General features: G+C 41.0%; 1 protein-coding gene across 1 annotated transcript in view; it reads right to left on the reverse strand.

Moving 5' to 3' along the window:
- Positions 1-17,319, reverse strand: part of ARHGAP22 (Rho GTPase activating protein 22) — a 171,064-nt gene that overhangs the window by 129,163 nt on the left and 24,582 nt on the right. Inside the window, exon 2 of the mRNA XM_085324804.1 lies at positions 10,643-10,842. Coding sequence (XP_085180930.1) covers positions 10,643-10,842 — 200 coding nt within the window. The remainder of the gene's footprint in view (positions 1-10,642; positions 10,843-17,319) is intronic.

Raw genomic sequence — 17,319 nt, forward strand, 5'->3', positions numbered from 1 at the left:
TTTTTTTTTTTTTTTTTAAAAAAAACAACTCTTCAGAAGCAGCTAATAACCTGGATTTGATGACCTGAGGGAAGATGAAATTCCAGTGTGCTATACATAGAAGCACAGATTTGCACCTTCACCTTGTGACGTACACTCTGGATTGGTCAGTAAAATCCACACAGTGGTACAAAAAATGCTCAGAAAACTTGCCGATAGTCAGAGAAGGCAAAGACCTGTCAATATACATAGACCCCTTTGGGGGTTGGGGGAAGGCATGTCAATGCCAAAGCATCCAGCTATCCCTAAGTGTTACTAACAGCTAGTTAATTCCTGTTACCAAACTCATCTCCAGGTATCCAATATAATGAATAAGAATATTCACCATGTTGCAGTGCATTATGATCCTCTACATATTACACACACAGCTGCCTTGCTACTCCCACTTCTCCTTTCGGGTTTCCTCATTATGGGGTCATTAATAGAGAGATCATATTGTTGTCACCTCTGTCCAGTGACTAGAGGAGAGCTGGCCCTAAACCTGTTAGGGCCTCTAGATAGTGCTGCAGAACAGTGTGTCAGGGCTCAGTTCCTGTCCCTTACCAGGGTAAGGTAAGACTGTAGAAAAACAGTCTAGAAAGAAACTCCAAAGATTGAGCAGAGAGGTTTATCTAGGATGTTTGTGAATTTTCAAAAGAAAGAAAAACGAGTAGTCAAAGACATAGGTTAAAAAACAAACAAAAAACACAGAAAACAACACCCCCCCCCCAAACACACACATCCTCAAGTCCTATTTATTTTCCTGTGTTTTCATTTTTGGTGAAATTAGAAGACAGGCTGAAGGGACTCCAGAAGTATAGCATGAAAACACTGGAAATCAAGATTAAAAAAAAAAACACACAAAAAGACATCAAAAAGTCATTCTAAAATGGTACAGAAATATCATATTATCATATCCTCTGGAGTGCAGAGCTTGGAACACACTGCAGAAAGTTGTGCTGTTCTGTGGAGTGCACAGTTCAAGTCCAATGTAAGTGCTCTTAGGCCCTTTATTATGCACAGTCAATACTGAAAGAAAGATTAATGAATCAGCTGCAGAGTGCTTCTGTTCCCCTTGAAATCAGTGGGAGTTATACTGCCTCCTGCCCTGGGAATAGAATCAAATCCAGAGTTATTTTAAAAAACTCCACAGATATTGAGTATTATTAGGAGTATCAAGAAGCCTTTGCAGGTCAGTCCTCCTTTCCCCTTTCCTTATGGAAGCATAGAAGCATGCATAGAAATATTCAAGCAAAGCATTACCTGCCAGTTCATCCTCCAGCCTCTAGAATGGAGGTCAATCTGCTGGAGCAGACTGCACAGCTGCAGTTACATCACATGGCACACAAGGGCACGCATCATCACTGCTTGATGAACTAACACCACAGAATCCCCTTCACTCCAGTAAGGGCATGTCATTCTCCTGCCATTAAAGTTCTTTTTTCATAATTATTTTCAAGGGAAGCATAGGTTTCCAGAGAAGTAGACAATACGACATCCATGAACAAAAACCACTGTTTAGGGTTTCTCTCTTGAATTGTTATGGCAGCATCTTGCTAATCTCATTTGGCTTTATCAGATAAACACTGACAGTATGATTCTGAGTATGTATAAATAATGAAGCAAGAGAAGATTAACCAGAAGTTCAATTACTGATAGAGGTTTTGTACACAAGCTTGCAGACCATGCTCAGGCTTGAAAACAGGAAGACTTAGAAGTATGAATATCCTCAGAGTTGAAGAAGATTAGGGAATTATATCAACTAATGAAAATGCTATATAGCCTAAAACAAGCAAACAAAAAACTGCCAGGGACAGGACTACTTACTCTAGGTTATGAAGTCTGCCTGAGTCATTGTCCTTTCTCCATATCATCCAAATGGAAGCTTCAGAAACATTCCAGATGTCTGCAGTCCTTTGCTTAAGTTAAACGTAAATCCTATTTTTGTGACTGTTTCAGAATTGTCAGCAACATGATCCTGTATCATCCTGTACAGAGTGGCATCCCCAATGATAAACTTAAGGCAACACATTTACTATGGACAGAAGAAAAAACATTTTCCCCCTTATCTTCACTAATTTCCCCCAAACATACAGGATTCACATGTGCATGGCAACTGAAATGAAGAGCTTACTGCAGTACAAATTACAGTTACAAAGGTGCAATTGCTGCAGAGGTTTTAGAGGATAGAAGGCTAACATTGTCATGACTATTGAAAATAGGTGTTTATTCAATAGCAGCAACTTGTTCAATATTACACAAGTACAAGATACTCTCCAGGGCAGAGCCTAATTAGACAAATAAGCTATTAAAACATAATGCTGTGCTACTCTTTGCATTAGCTGCATACTAAACAGGAAAATGAGGTTTCCATTTTGATGTTTTGAACTCCCAAGTGCAACTCCTCTGCTTTACAAAAAGGACTCCTTTCCAATCCTCAACTCTTTACAGTCATATTTCCCCAGAATGAGACAACTGTCAGTGAACAGCAAGCAATAAAACCTGAAACATGGAACTTAATTCTCAGCATGGTAAAATCTCCTGTAGAACCCTTAATTGATGTTTTATCTGTAGCAGAGAGCTTTGCAGCATCCTTGGAAATGCTCAGTGGGAGTTCACTGCTACATTGGTCCAAGCGCCTCCTTTCAAAAGCTTACTCAAGGGAGCATCATGGAAAAATCTCTCACCCAGGCTACCTTGTAATGCACTTAGTGCTGCTGGATCTTTTCCCTCCTCACAAAACATCATAGCTTTATATAGCTTCCTGTCTGAACACTCAGACTATAAACTAAGGTCTGAATAACTGTTCTTAGATTTTTTTGCCCCCTGAAGAAATTCCAGTTTGTCATCAAGGTGAGATCTCAAGTAACTGAAGCAGACATCATCTTCTCATCTCTGACACTGCAAAAACACTACTCAGAAGACAGGGTTCTTGCTCTTTGCCCTAACTGCTAAAACCTATCTGTCCCTAATCTGTCATACCTATAAAAACCCCAATGAAGACCAAGTACAAAAATGGCAGATGTCACATTTAATCGTGAGGGCCTTGTCTGGCCTTCAGATCTTGATACTGAATCTTGAGTGTTCAAACTCACCAGGAATGGGTCCGTTGCAGTAACAGCCCTATAGTGCTCCAGATAACTGTCCCCATCTGAAAACCTTAGTCTAAATAGATTAGGGAGAGTATGAAGAGAATGAGACCAGTATGCATGTGCAGGCCCACCCTCTAAGCAGGGCAGTGACACAATTTTACTCATGAATTAAATTTTGGTTATTAAACTGGAATTATTTGAAGCCAGGAGAGCAGGAAGTGCAGGGATGAAGGCAGAAGTGTATGTGTAAGATGAAGCCTGATTGATTCTCTGTATCTTTGCAAGAAATCTCCAAGAGAGGGCTCAGGGTTTGCACCCTCTGCAGTACAACCTGCTTAACTGCCATGGAAGAGTTTTCTGTACAGGAAGCCCTTGTGCTCTGGGAACCATACACCCTGGCACAGATAGCACTGCCTTGCAGGTTGGAAATGACTTACAGTCCCAGAAAGGGACAGCACTAAACTTTTCATCATTCCTCATGACTGCCTGAGACAGCTTCCTGTGCAGTGTTCACTGCTATTAACCACAGTTCAGAAGTGCAGAGCTCCCCACACCTTGTATACAGAGACTGCGTGCTTGACTTAAAGCTGCAGAAATCCAGCTGTTTGCTCAGGACTAAGTTACACAACAGCAGGTTACATGGTAAGGCTCAAGTCTCCCCAGTCTCTACATAGTAGTCTCTTTGTAATGAGGCACCAAGTCCAACAAGGTAAATGTGAGATAGCACGCTGCCAACATCCTCATGCATCCACAAAGCATGTTTCAGGCTCACAGGGAAAAGTGCATTTCAGTTCTCAGTCTACAGTGAAATTTATGTAAAACACTTAAGCATGTATCCGCAGCAAGCAGTTTAATAATAGGCTATAATGAGTGTGTGGATGCTGATGGTATTATGCAGGCTGCCTGTCACTCTGTAGTGCCTGCTCTGACTCATCAGGAGCAACAGCTCCAACTCATCAGGGACATTGTCTGGCTCATTCAATTATGTTCCTTCTCTTCAATGACTCTCATTAGAGGCCTGACAGACAAAACAATGACTACATGAAATACGCTGCCTAATATACTACAGTAACCAAGAAAGCACTTAGCTGAAATGCCACAAAAAAAAAAAAAAAACACACCTTTACAGGCATAAAGAACTTGAGTTAGAAATTCTTCATCTCTTTTAAGCCTTACCCCAAGTCTATAGTAAGTCTCCTCAGTGTTATAGATATAGAAGGATCAGAGGAGCACAAAATCCTGCTGAATTTAGTGCCAAGTCCAGACTGATACTTACTACGCCCTCAGCTACACATTTAGTTGTATTCAAGGAACACTCTTTTTACTAGAGGTCTGCTTTAAGAGAAACAATTATATGAAACAGATACTAAACCAGTGACACAGGGAAGGGCCTGTGAAGCTGAGCTCAAAAAATCCCTCCAAAAAAAAAAAAAAAAAAGCAGTGTGTACCTGGGGGCAACTGAACAGGTTGTGCCTGCCAGCACTTCAAATCAAAACACTCGAACAGACACTCTTGAAAAGCTTTGAGATGGTGCAGCCATTGAAATCCTCTGCTGTGGCTCCTTTATAATAAGCACTGCAAAAGCAACCAAAAGGAACATCAGAGAAGGATTCAGACAGGCAGGCAAAGAAACCATCTCCTCCCCTTTGTCACATAATTTAAGACATATTTTAGCCTTCAACCACTAGAGCATCTACTGTACAGGAAGAAGTTAAGATGGAATTTTGTGAAAATGTTAGTTCAGTTAGTGAAGTCCTTTTCCCAGATTTTTCACTAATTGGCTATAGATACATGTGTGTTGGGGAGGAGTAGAAATACACTTGTCCTTGCCCTTCTGTTGGCTTTCTCTGCAAGCACATGCATTCCTGGCTCCACAGCACAGCCTAATGGGCAGGGGAATTTTTCACAGTAATATCAGTAACACCTCATTGAGTACAGTCAAAGCCTTGTATTGCAAGTTCATTAATATACCTGTAACTAACCACAATCAGTACTGCATAGTAAAAAAAAAAGAAAAAAAAAAAAAAGAAAAAGACAGCAAGTCCTATAAGCAATCAGCAGGGAGACATGAAGCTGCAAAAACACTGCCTAACCTGTTGTTCTTCACTCTGCTGTGTGAAGTGTCTAGCACTGCATGTAATCAGAAAACATTTTTTCTTGCAGTGATCTTTATAGCTGCCGGAGAATTTAACACCTGAAGTCAGCTCAACAATATCCACTAAGCTCTACATATATACACATTACTGAAGATCAATAAAAGCAATATATAGCATCCTCTGCCATATTCAGATTATATTTACCAAACAAAACTCTTCATAATGAGAGCATTCACCTGCTCTAAGTGTTTTGTCAGCATCTTGTGATTCTCAGTGCTTCAGAAAACAGTAAATGCGATCCACCTCTTTGCACAGCCTTTCTTCTTGCACTGCTAACATAAGAGCAGCAGCCGGGGTTATCATTTCCTATGTCTGCAGAGTGCCCAGCACAACAGAACTAATTGGTTTCTGCATTTTACCACAGTGAACATACTAAATGATAGGTCTTAAATCCTAGTCAGACAGATAACAGATAAGAAAGGAACGAAGAACTAAATGTGATTTAAGTGTGCTGGTTCAGCCAGCCTCAGAAAACAAGCAATTATTTCCCACTCACGCATGACAGGTGTGGAACTGAGGCACAGAAAAGTCAAAAGACTTCCATTTGGTCCCAAGTCAGCCACTAGAGTAGAGCTAGAAGGAAAACTTATCAGTCCTGACTACTAAGAGTCCACTTCTCAAATCAGTCCTTTTGCAAAATAAAGACTGCTTCGGTTCAGGCTTCCCATCAGCTCCCTGCATGCTGCCTTCCAAAGGAATACACAGTATTTCCAGAACATTTATTTAGTGATCAGCTGTTCTCTTCTGCATTAAGGTATCTCAAGTCTGTACAATTCCACATACAGAGTCAAACAAGGATAAATCAGCACCACACTGGCACTTGCAGTTTACTCAGGCTTATAGGTGGGCAGTTAACCTTCTCTTAAATTAGTTCAAGGTCTGCAGAAATTCGCAAGAAAAATCCAGTTTTAAACTGCTATGAACTTAACCAGAAAGAGCCCAAATCTGTTGTTCTGGAGCAGTCTTCTCAGCCTGGGAAGGGCTCAGCCCAGGGAGTATTTAGGGGCCTTCAGGAAACAGAATATATGTACATGTTTACATAAAACTCCCTCTTACAGACACAATCACTCCCGTGCTACAGGAAATCATTCCTACCTGTGTGTTATTAGAAACAGCATGATTTGTAGAAGTTTGAAACATGAGTGATTTGTTAGCAACTGTTTGTACAAAGTAATCATACAGGGTTTTTAAAAAACATTGAGATATAATATTCATCTGTCAAAATTAATTTTCACATACAGAGAACTTAAAGGCTAGACACCGCAGTCAAAAGCTTTGCAGGAGCAGGGAGGCATGACAGACTGACATCTGTAAAAAGATCAGGATCCCTACAGGAGTCTGCCCCAATCAGCAGAGAAAGAAGGAGCTATATACAAAAACATCTATTTCTAGGAGTCAAGTACAAAAAAGAGCACACAGCACTACCAAACGCTTCCAGAAAGCTGTAGAGCCTGGGCTCAGGAGCTCTGAGCTCTACTCAGACAGGTGAGCAGATCCGTCCCATGCCACAAGAGCTACACAGTGCTTGCATTCCCTTGCCCCACGCTCATCTACAGCCAGAGCCAAAGCCCAGGAGTAGCTCACAACGCTAAGCAGACAGAAAGGAAAATGGTGCAGGAATAAGCAAAATTAGAGATGACAACAGGAGCGAGGAGGAACACATACTGCGGCTATACATATCATCGAGCTACCCAAGCAGCCCACAACAGGAGCAGTACAAACTGCCATCACACAGAGGAGGGATCACAGCAAAGACAAACACGAGTCTTCCTCTCACAGGTTTTGCAGACAAGGTCACTGGATCACAGTGCCACTGAGTAAGCAAAGAGGGAAAAATAGCAGCCTACGTTTCTGTAAAACCGTTTTCAACCCAGGAAGGCAACAGTAGTTTTAGCTTTTCTCCAAATTGACTAAAAGACTAATCCTGCTTCCCTTAATCCTACCTGTTCTATAAAAGGCTAGAAATTTTGACAAGGGCGAACTCTGACATTTTATTACCCCCCCAACACACGCAGCAGAAGGTCACATTGTTCCCAGCCTGCTAAAAATAGTCTTTCAGTCACACACTCCTCTTTCCAGATGCAGATAACACAGATTTGCCTAAGTTCTTACTGCTCAAAATTTGCACAGAGCAGCAGTAACTCCCAAGGGTATATAACGCACAAGCCTATTGCCAGCCCTGCATACCGGCTTATAACAAAACCCACATGCCCTGCCCACACAGACCAGCCCTAAGCAGCTGCTCACCTCTGTCTGCTTGGGGATGGATTTTGGCAGATACTGAGTCCTAGCTGACTAAGCAAGGTTTTTCACTCTTGCTTCAGCAACCTAGAACTTCATAGCTCTTCTTGTCAAACTCCAGTCTCACAGATGACCATGCTAAAATTTGGACGTCAGTCTATACTAATGCAACACTGTTTTCATATGGATGCTTTTTCTATAGGAACAGGCTTAGGTGAATCTGTAGCATAAGAGGCTGAATAACAAAATAACTGCCAACAAAACGCATTTCCTTTTCATGCTGGGAGCTGCAGGACAGCATTCTCCCTCATGGTCTTGCCAGAAGGTAATGGCTTCACGAAAAGCTTTAAGAGGAGCTTACAGTATTTTTCCTGTGGAGAGGATTATGCCAATGCAGATACTGTAGATTAGTGAACATCTACTGCTATTAATCTGACATACTTTTCTGAATAAGGTCTGTGATAGCAAAGCAGTAGATTCCAGTTCATCTTTCTCCTGCAAAGCTACAACTTGGGAGACAGGACACCACCTTTAAAAAAGCAAATTAAAAACCCCAGTTGAGAAAAATAAGGCAATATCTTCCTGAACAGAAAATTCGTTCCTTCCGTACCATTTCACATTACACCCGATATTCCTTCGGATTTGAAATTCCTTAGAATTTCAAACAGGGAGAAATTTACATCAAGTTTAAAGATTCCCAAAGCATTTATTATCATTCAAAATAACAATGTTAAGTCTTACATTATAGGCCTGGCCTCTGAAACCCTACTAGGGTTGGTACATTTTACAAAAAAGAATGTTCACTGTCATTCATAGAAACTGCTTCCACTGAGGCTATGCCGTTGTTACAGAGGCAGGACAAGTACAACACAGTTGGAAGGATTTCTGTAGTGCATTTCCCAGCTCCCAAGTCTAAACTTCACTGAGCACAGAAAGAAAGGACAGTCCAAGCTGAGCAAGAACAAAGTTGTTAAAGTGCTAGACTTGTATTTGGAAGATGCAGATTCAGTTTCCTACTCAGGATTCTCATAACATGGGCAAGTTGCTCCATCTCTGCATTTTTAGTTTCCCATACGGGAAACAGGACTAAACAGCTTTCTTCAAGGCTTCCTGTGAGAATACACACATCAAAAAACTGAGATACACATCAATACAGCATTAAGGCCATCCATCTACATGAATGCCAGCCATTATCTAGTGAAACATAAGCCACCTTTCTGGCCTGCAGTTCCTTTAAAGATCAGCTACACAGCCTGAAGTGACACAAAGAATATTCAATGGTATTATTCATTTAGCTGTAAAAGGTGCTCAAAGACTATGAAGACAGGCTGCATAAGATCAGCAAGAGACACAGACCAAACAATAAGTTGAACAGACAAAGTGCAGGGGCCAATTTTCCTAAGTTATGCTTTTCATGAACAATCAGCAGCTGCTTAAGACTCATCACTTCCAGATGTTTAACAGAATCTCTTGACAATTATAGCTTCTACTAAGATCTCCTTACTTATGGAAAACTCAAGTGACAGCAACATTGGCTGTGATTCTAGGCAGTGATTAATGCAGTTTCTACTGCAGTTAAGCAACCCAAAATAGCCCATAATAAGTAGCAGCATGCCATTTTCTGTAATTAGATTTCCTCATCAGGAAAACTGTAGAGCTGACAGGGAACAACTGATTAAACAAGGGAACTTAAAACTGGAGAGTGCTTAGGGATACAGTAGGAAATACTACTGCTCCATCAAGAGGTAGTTAGCAGGTCAATAATATCACCACATAAGCCATTGCCTTATTAAATTCAGGAAATGCAGCCCACCTACATGGAGAAAGTTTGTCCAGCCTACATCACTCCTCTCCCCTTGCCTCCAATCAGGAGTTCATGTTATCTTCAAAAGTTTGAAGGTGGTGTTCTAATTCAACTAAAGCAGTATTGCTACTAGATCATATTTTAAACAAATATTTTGAGAGCACAGTGTGCAGGGAGGGAAAGAGAAGAATGGGAAAAAAGGAGAAAATATGAAGGGAAATACTCCTCCCTTCTCTCTTTCACGGGATGGTGGATAGTCAGACAGGGGAATTCATTGCTGCAAGAAGCAGCTAAGGTTAAAAATTAGAATGATTCAGGGAGGGACTAGATACATATGAATAACATCTCAAGTGATTACTGCTAGAGTATTGGAGGGAGTCTTAAGAATATAATATATTAGGGATTTCAGTACTCTCCAATAGAGGGCAAAAGCTAATACTAACTGTTCCACATTTGCTGCTACAAAATTGCCACAATTTCCTCTGCCAGACACTAACCACAATTACAAGGAGGATATACACTTAGACCTCATATGGCAAAATAACCACTATGTATAGCAAAAATAACATCTGGCTCAGTAGTGAATTTGGTTCAGAGCCTTCTCCAATAACAAACAAGAATTACAGGATTGCAAACAGCAACAGATCAGGAAGAATCTCTTGGTGAGCCAGCAACATACTTAGCAAGAGAGAAGGAAGGAGCAGGTTCCAGCAATTGCTCATGGCCAAAACTACGGGACTGCCAGCCCCCAGACCTGGCTACTGCAAACCAATTGCAGCATTGCCCCTCTCTACACCACAGGTTTTCACTCTTACACATTGACATCTTCAAACCCCTTTGCAACTTTGAAGTTTCCAGTTTCATTTCTTGGCTTTATCTGCTTCATCTCTGCCCATCTACACCTCTGACAGAGGCAGCAATTTCTCTCAGGTTTATAGCTTACAACTCTTACCTTTTCTCCTACAGAACTATGCTCTTAGCGAACTCTTTCCCATAAACTAAGTGTATACTGCTTAAGTGATAACAGGCAAGTCCCTTGCGTAGGGTATGTGGTGGGATGCAAAAAAGCTTTAGTAAGTTACTGAGAAAGTGTTTAACTTCAGACACAGTTACTAACTTGGTTTGTTTTCAGCATACCCTAGTGGGTAAATAAATACTTTCTGATGCTCCCCTGAGCACTCACCGGGTTGGTAGCTAAGTGTTCCTGTAGAGTCTCTTGCCTTTGAATCTTCTGAGTGCTAGAAGCAAGTGGAATGGGCTCTCAAAGTCATTTATGTGACCCCATAGGAGTGGCAACAAAGATACCCTGCAGTTCTCAAAATAGTCATACCTGAGGTTTAGTTTCCTCCTCATCCTTGTAGTAGAAAAGCTGGTCCCCACGCAAAACAAACCACCGCGGTTGCCAGTTCTTCATAATGCTCCTTTGTTTCTTCAGCCAGCCACACTTGAGCACACGTTCTTGTGGATTAGGAGAAGCAGGTCTGGAGGGAGGCCCAATCTGTTCACCCATCACCAAACTCCTTGACCGGGCTAAAGAATAAAAGGCAATTACAGAGTAAATGAAACAAATAAGGATGAGGACACATGCAGAGACCAAAAATCTTGTTTTATGCTTTCTCAGATAAAGGCAGACCACTACACATGGTCTCTCTTGTTCTCTCAGATATCCACTTTTCAAAACATTCAGGTTCATGCTAGTGTAACATAGGGCAAATATCACTTTTTTTTTTTTTTAATTACCCATGCTAGCAACCTTCTCTGTTACATGGTATCTCCACTTCTGCCTAAGGCTCCATGCTCACACCAGATTTTGGTTGTAGGAAGTCATAACACCCCTCCAGCTCAACATGGGAATATTATTGCTTTCTCCTTAAGGGAGATTCACCCAATGAAGACATGTGATGAGTGAAAAAGGGAAGAAGAAAGTAAAAGGAAATATTCCCACAGGTACAATCAGTCGATGGAACTAATTACCACAGGAAAAAAAGTCTCAGAACTAAGCAAGATTCCAAAAGGGAAGAGACTCATAGACAACATAGCTATCCAGAATTATTAGTCACTCAATTAACAGAAGGATATATTAAAAAAACACCCAAACTCACACATACCCCTTCATTCATCACAGCTTTCCAACTGTAAAGTTGGGGAAAAAAAAAAAAGAAAAGAAAAGCCCACACAATAGGAACAGAACACACAAAATAAAGAGAAGTCAAACTATCTCTGGAAACACTTCTGGTGAATAGGAAGTCTATTGCCCTTTCCTTTCCCAGCTCTTCTCCTCCCATATTCCTCCAATAAGAGCATTAACATTTGTGTTATTTAAACTAGTCTAGAGTAATAGATGATTATATATTGCAGGCAGCAGCCCTGGAACAGGCAGGCTGGGTGATCTAATCTGTCTTCTCCATCTCTACTTCTGGCTTTATGAAGTATCTTAAAATAACAGTTACCATCTCAGGTCATTCTTTCATTAGCACTAACATGATCCTGTTCCTTCCCATTTGGTACATTCTGTGCTTTCAGCCACCTTAGAGCACAGTTTACAAACACCCAGGTAAACTGGGCTTCAGTTTACAGCCCAGTGCCAGTAGATGTCCGTGAGTGGCTTATCCTAACAAACCACACGGTAGACTGCAGCACCTGAAAGGCAGGCAAGCTTCCTCCTCAGCCATCTCTGATGCTCTACATCTTACTACCCACTACAGATAACTTGGCTTATAACAGCAGACAGCACCCCCTACCTCTGATTGCCATCTCCTTTTAGGCGCCTGAAATTAAACCACACACACTTGATGTTTACTCTTTTGTCCCTAGTGTGTCACCACATGGCGACAGAACTGACTAATCACCATATCCAAAGTAAAGAAAAAAAGAAAATAGAGGTAGAGAAAGACATCACAGTAGTTACATCAAACCTGATTCTATTTATTTTTCGTGAAGCAAACACAAGATAGAAGATTGGGGGGGGGCAGTGAAAGGACTGAGAGGCTCCTCAGTACGCTCCTTTGAGAGAGAAAAAAAGTCACGCTGTTCTCTGTGGCAAAAGTCTACTTTAACCTTCCCCATGGCCTGGCACTCTGGCTATCATGTTCAGGGTCTTACAGGAACATAAAAGTACTTGGGGTGTATAAGTATGGTTTCTATCTAACAGAGAGCAAAGCTGAAAGGTTACCAAAATAGGTCAGTGACAGCATTCTTTGCTTATATAGTGCCAGACACTTTCACTAACTTAAAAATCCACTCATCTCTTTCATAAGCCTCCAGCAGACAGTCAGGTTGCCCTCTGACAATTTTCCAGTTTTATATAAGAGAAAAATGGCATCATCTAATTAGTGTGTTTATTTAAGGCTCAATAAAAGCCTTGTCCAATATGCAAAAGAGAAATTCTTCTATTTCTCCAAGCTCTTAAGGTAAGCCGTGCTACTCTCACCAGGACTGTATGTATAACAGATTTTGTTTTGTACCTGAACAAAGAGAAGTTAAAGATCAACCTGTAACTACATTCTGCTGAAAAGAAATTTATTTTTATTTCTCCTCAAAATTAGGTTGAAAAACTGTTATAAGCAGGCACTGATGCAATGTTACAGATTTTTGGTTCTCATTATTCCCTTATTTTTTGGCTCAAATAACCTGGTGAATTTAACCAGAATTCATACCATGTATTAGTCCTCCCTTAGTGATGTTTTCCAGCAAACTTGCTATTTGCTTGACTAACCTAATCCTCCTTAACTGCTATTAATTTCACATATCCAAAACAGTAAGCAACTTCTTAGTACAGAATTCATTTTAAAATTCAGGCTCTTGTGTGTTTAGGCTTATTTTCTAAGCTCGCTCACTGCAGCCAAAGTTCTAATTAGGCTGCTGGTCTGAGACAATTTCATTTCTGTAAACTATATACAGATCAGCTTTTTCTCCGGCAAGCTAACATCCTCACACCATACCACATCCCTTTCTGGCAACACAGTGCCCTCTAGCAGAGAATTACAGAAATACACCACCAAGCAACTCTTCCCCTGGCCACAGCCCTCCCCTCAAAGCACCACCAACTCCCTAACTTTTTCCATTTTAGTCTGTAGTGCAGAGGCACATAAGGATTTCACTGTAAAACGTGGTAATTCTACAAGGACCAAATGGACATTTGTGCCAGATTCCTTCCTGCACTGCAGCTACAGCATACCTTATTGCAAGCAAGAATTTGCTTTCCCATTTGAAAATACAGCATTTCTTTGATGACACCAGGGCCATTAGACCCACCAAGTGGCCCACTAGCACCAGAAGCCCAGCTTCAGGAAGGGCCTCCACCTCCAGACTGCAGCACATGAGCAGCTCCAGGGCAACAGCTTCACCACCCCTTTGTGGCAGTAGCATCAAGGAGCCTGTGTCCCTGTGATGTTCACTGTCTGTAGCCTAGTCTGGCTTTCCTTACTTGCATGTAGTTATACAAGCCTTCTCCTCTTCCCCCAAGAGGAAGTTACTTATTCATCTGGAAACAAGTTACCTTTATTTTAGGTAAGATCTATAGCTATATTGACACATACCTCACAAGAGAGGTCAGATGCTTTGGACTAACTTGAAGCAAATTATCTCACTATTCCTAGCTAGTGCTGTGCAAGTATGTATGAGGGGAATTATTTGTTACAGGAAGGAATTAAGTCACTGGAGGTTTTTTTTTTTGTTTGTTTGGGTTTTTAAGTACGTGTATACCCAGTTGTTATGACTGTTAATTCTTCATGTTGCCTTAGCTTTCCATTTCTTTTAAAAGTTTCTGGTTGTGACTGTAATAGTTAATTTCATCATGGAGTTGCTTAGAAACCCCATCTGCAAATCAACAACATGGATCAGATAAAAATTTAGGAGGAATTATTTATGGCTATTAACAGCATTGATGTTTATATTGCATGCTTCACTAAATACAGTAATTGCATAGAGGTCAGAAGAAATTTTTCATGGATGATCATGGCTTGCCTTTTAAGCAGCAGGTATCTGATGCTACCAGGAGCAAAATATCTGCTTTGATAAACTGATCCAATACATCAAGCCCCTAGCTCTTAACAGTAGATATAGATCCCTAGTGCTTGTCTATTAACAGTTATGGACTCAGCAGAGCATAGAAGAAAGCAAATCAATAAATCAGACTCACAACAACTCAGCAAATACTTTACATGTTTTGGAGTTCTGACCCAGTAACATCTTTTCAACAGCCCCAGATAATTTTGTTTTGCTCTTCACATTTTCATTAATCAATAATTGATTCAGCCACACACAAATGCCCTAAACAGAAATCAATGTAGAAAGGATTTAAGCTTTCCCTAGGAAAAAAAATAAATAAAAAACAAAAAGATCAGGACTATCTGCACCAGATAGCTGTGCTGAAATGCCAACTACAGGATACACATAGTTAGCAGCAGGAAAACAATTACAGCACAGCAAGATTACAACAGGCCAGGTAGAACCACATCCTCACTGTCCACAGGTGGTGGTAAAAGTGAGCCAAATCTGTCCTTTTCAATGACAGATCATTAAAAGCAAGAAGACAAAGCTTTCAGAATCAGAGTTTGAAAATACTCCTACAATTGGGAGCAACATTGGTATATGGGAGTTCACATCTACATAAAGGTGAGAGGAGGAACTAAGAGCAAGGACAGCCAGCTGTCAAACCGTGCCAGTTGCATAAACACCCAGGATATGCTAAACAAACTGTCCATCTGAAAGTCCACTTGCATACCATGTCTTTAACAAGAAGCTCAAACACTAGTCCAAGGAGTGGATGGACCACAGCAGACGGAGCAATACTGCCATTCCTTACAGAGATAGCAATCCTTGTCCCCACCCAACTCAGCTTTGTAGGACTCCTGCTTTGCATCTCCGCCTCACCCCACTAACAAGGTATCATCTTACCACAAGGGTTCTTCTGCCCCTTTCTGCAATTCAGATCTGCTTCCCAGAAATAGACACATTCCTACTTTCTCATCCCATCTACTCTGCACCTTAAGAGTGCACAGAACCACATACAGACTTCTTCCTCCCACTACCCATATCAGCCACCTTTCCCTGAGCACAGTCCTGCCTGGCAGCATTACACCATCTCCTCTGCCCTCCTCCTGCTCAGAGCTCTGAATACCACTACAAGTCTGAACAATCAATGAGCATCTACTTAAATCAGAGACATTGGGATCAAAGTCAATGCAATTCAATACCAATTAAAGTTGTAATCTTTGGAAATTTCATAGGCAATTAGCTTGAATCAATATAGCCATTATAATTGATTCTGGCCAACACTCTGTCCTTCAGTGAAGTCACTTTGGTTTACTATTCCTCCAGTTTAAGGACATAGTAACACTGGTATTCTCTCCAATATAGTCATTGTTTAAAACACTAGAAGAGAGATGCACTGAAAACCCAGAAGCCATATGCCTAAGGAGATGAAATATCTCCTACAATTTGAAAGGAAATGCAGTTTTTCCCTCAAACTTGTTTTCTGTGTGCAATAAACATCTGCATTTGTGTTTGGATTTCATTGCTAAGACACTACAGCCAGCGAGCACAGATGAAATGACACTTCCTCAAAACAGCCTGAGAATTTATCACCTTGAAATACCATAAATGAGAAAAAAAAAACTAAAGGCAGAACATTTGAAGTGATCGGTGGCAGGACGTATTTAGGTCATTTAGAAAGATGCCAGTTTAAAGAAACTAGCAGCGACTTACTGTTCGTCATTGCCTCATACAAGAGCAACCTGAGGGGAGCCAAGCAAGTGCTATGCAGCTGGGTGGCTGTTCACATTTCATGATCTGAGGAACATGCCTCATGCTCAAAAGTAGTAGTGAGGGGGCAGGGTGCACTCAAAGAGCTCTGCCCGGTAAAGCTTGGATCAAGATGACATGCTGTGTTCTCCTACAGATCTTCCCTTCATTTGTTGTTTTTTCAAAGAAAAAAAGAAACTGAAAAGTTATTTTACTCTGGAAAACGCTTTGCATAGCCACCCAGCTGATGTCTCTGAAGAGACTGAAAGGAAAAGCAAACACCCTACACAATCTAGAAACTTTATCTTTTCAAAAAAACACCACACATTCATTACACTGGAAGCAGTTTTATAACTTTACTGCTCAACTGAAAGAAAAAGCAGGGGAAGAGCTAACTTTGCAGATGTCTCCCCATCATTTCTAGTAATCTGCACTTTCCATTATGGTTGGGATACCAGACTACACATATCAAAGCAGGTAGGTTTTGCCAAGAGAAGAATCTGACAGCTTGGAAGAAGGGATCTGTCTGTACAAACAGACAGATTAAGTTCCTGTTAAAACAGCTGCATTCATGAAGGTCACTTCATAAACCTGAAATTCAATATAGGCTAGTGTAATTTCACTATCAGACCAGGGATAATGACTGCTATTAGAAGCTGACTATATATACACAGCATAAAATACTAGGGCAGAAACTTAGATCAGAGAGAGTTATCTAAAGGCAAGATTTTTTTTTTTTTTTTTTTTTTTTTTAAGGAGAGCAAGGGGGAAGAAAAACACAGAGCAAAGCTCTGGCCAAAGAGCTCCAGACAAATGCAGAACTTTATAAAAGAAAAAAAACACCCCCCAACACTCACACCCTACATGCTATATAGAAGATGCACTAACACCCCCCCCCCAAAAAAAAAATAAAAAAAAGTCCAGAGTGAGAGAGACACTAGACTTGTTCTTCCTGTCTCCAGAACCTATCCCTTCTCTCATCTCAGGGCTTTTAAAAGCAATCAAGATGCTCCCTCCCAAGCCTGTTTTCTCTTCTGTACTGGCAGATCAGTCAGTGGTGCATCTAGAAACTCTGTGCCTGTTCATCTCCACTTACCCTATGGTTTCTAAAGCACTAATGCAAGCAGCTCACTCTGTCCACAGCACTCTCACAAAGAGAGGCTTAAGCTACAGCAGCATCTGACAAACCAGCAGGAAGTCCTGAGCAAAACAAGTTTTGCCTAAAGGTGCCAGTTGCAGAACAGAGACTACACCCAGAGAACC

Source organism: Rhea americana, unplaced genomic scaffold (genome assembly GCF_003343005.1).
Source record: "Rhea americana isolate MKP2758 unplaced genomic scaffold, rheAme1 scaffold_93, whole genome shotgun sequence".
NCBI classification, from domain to species: domain Eukaryota; kingdom Metazoa; phylum Chordata; class Aves; order Rheiformes; family Rheidae; genus Rhea; species Rhea americana.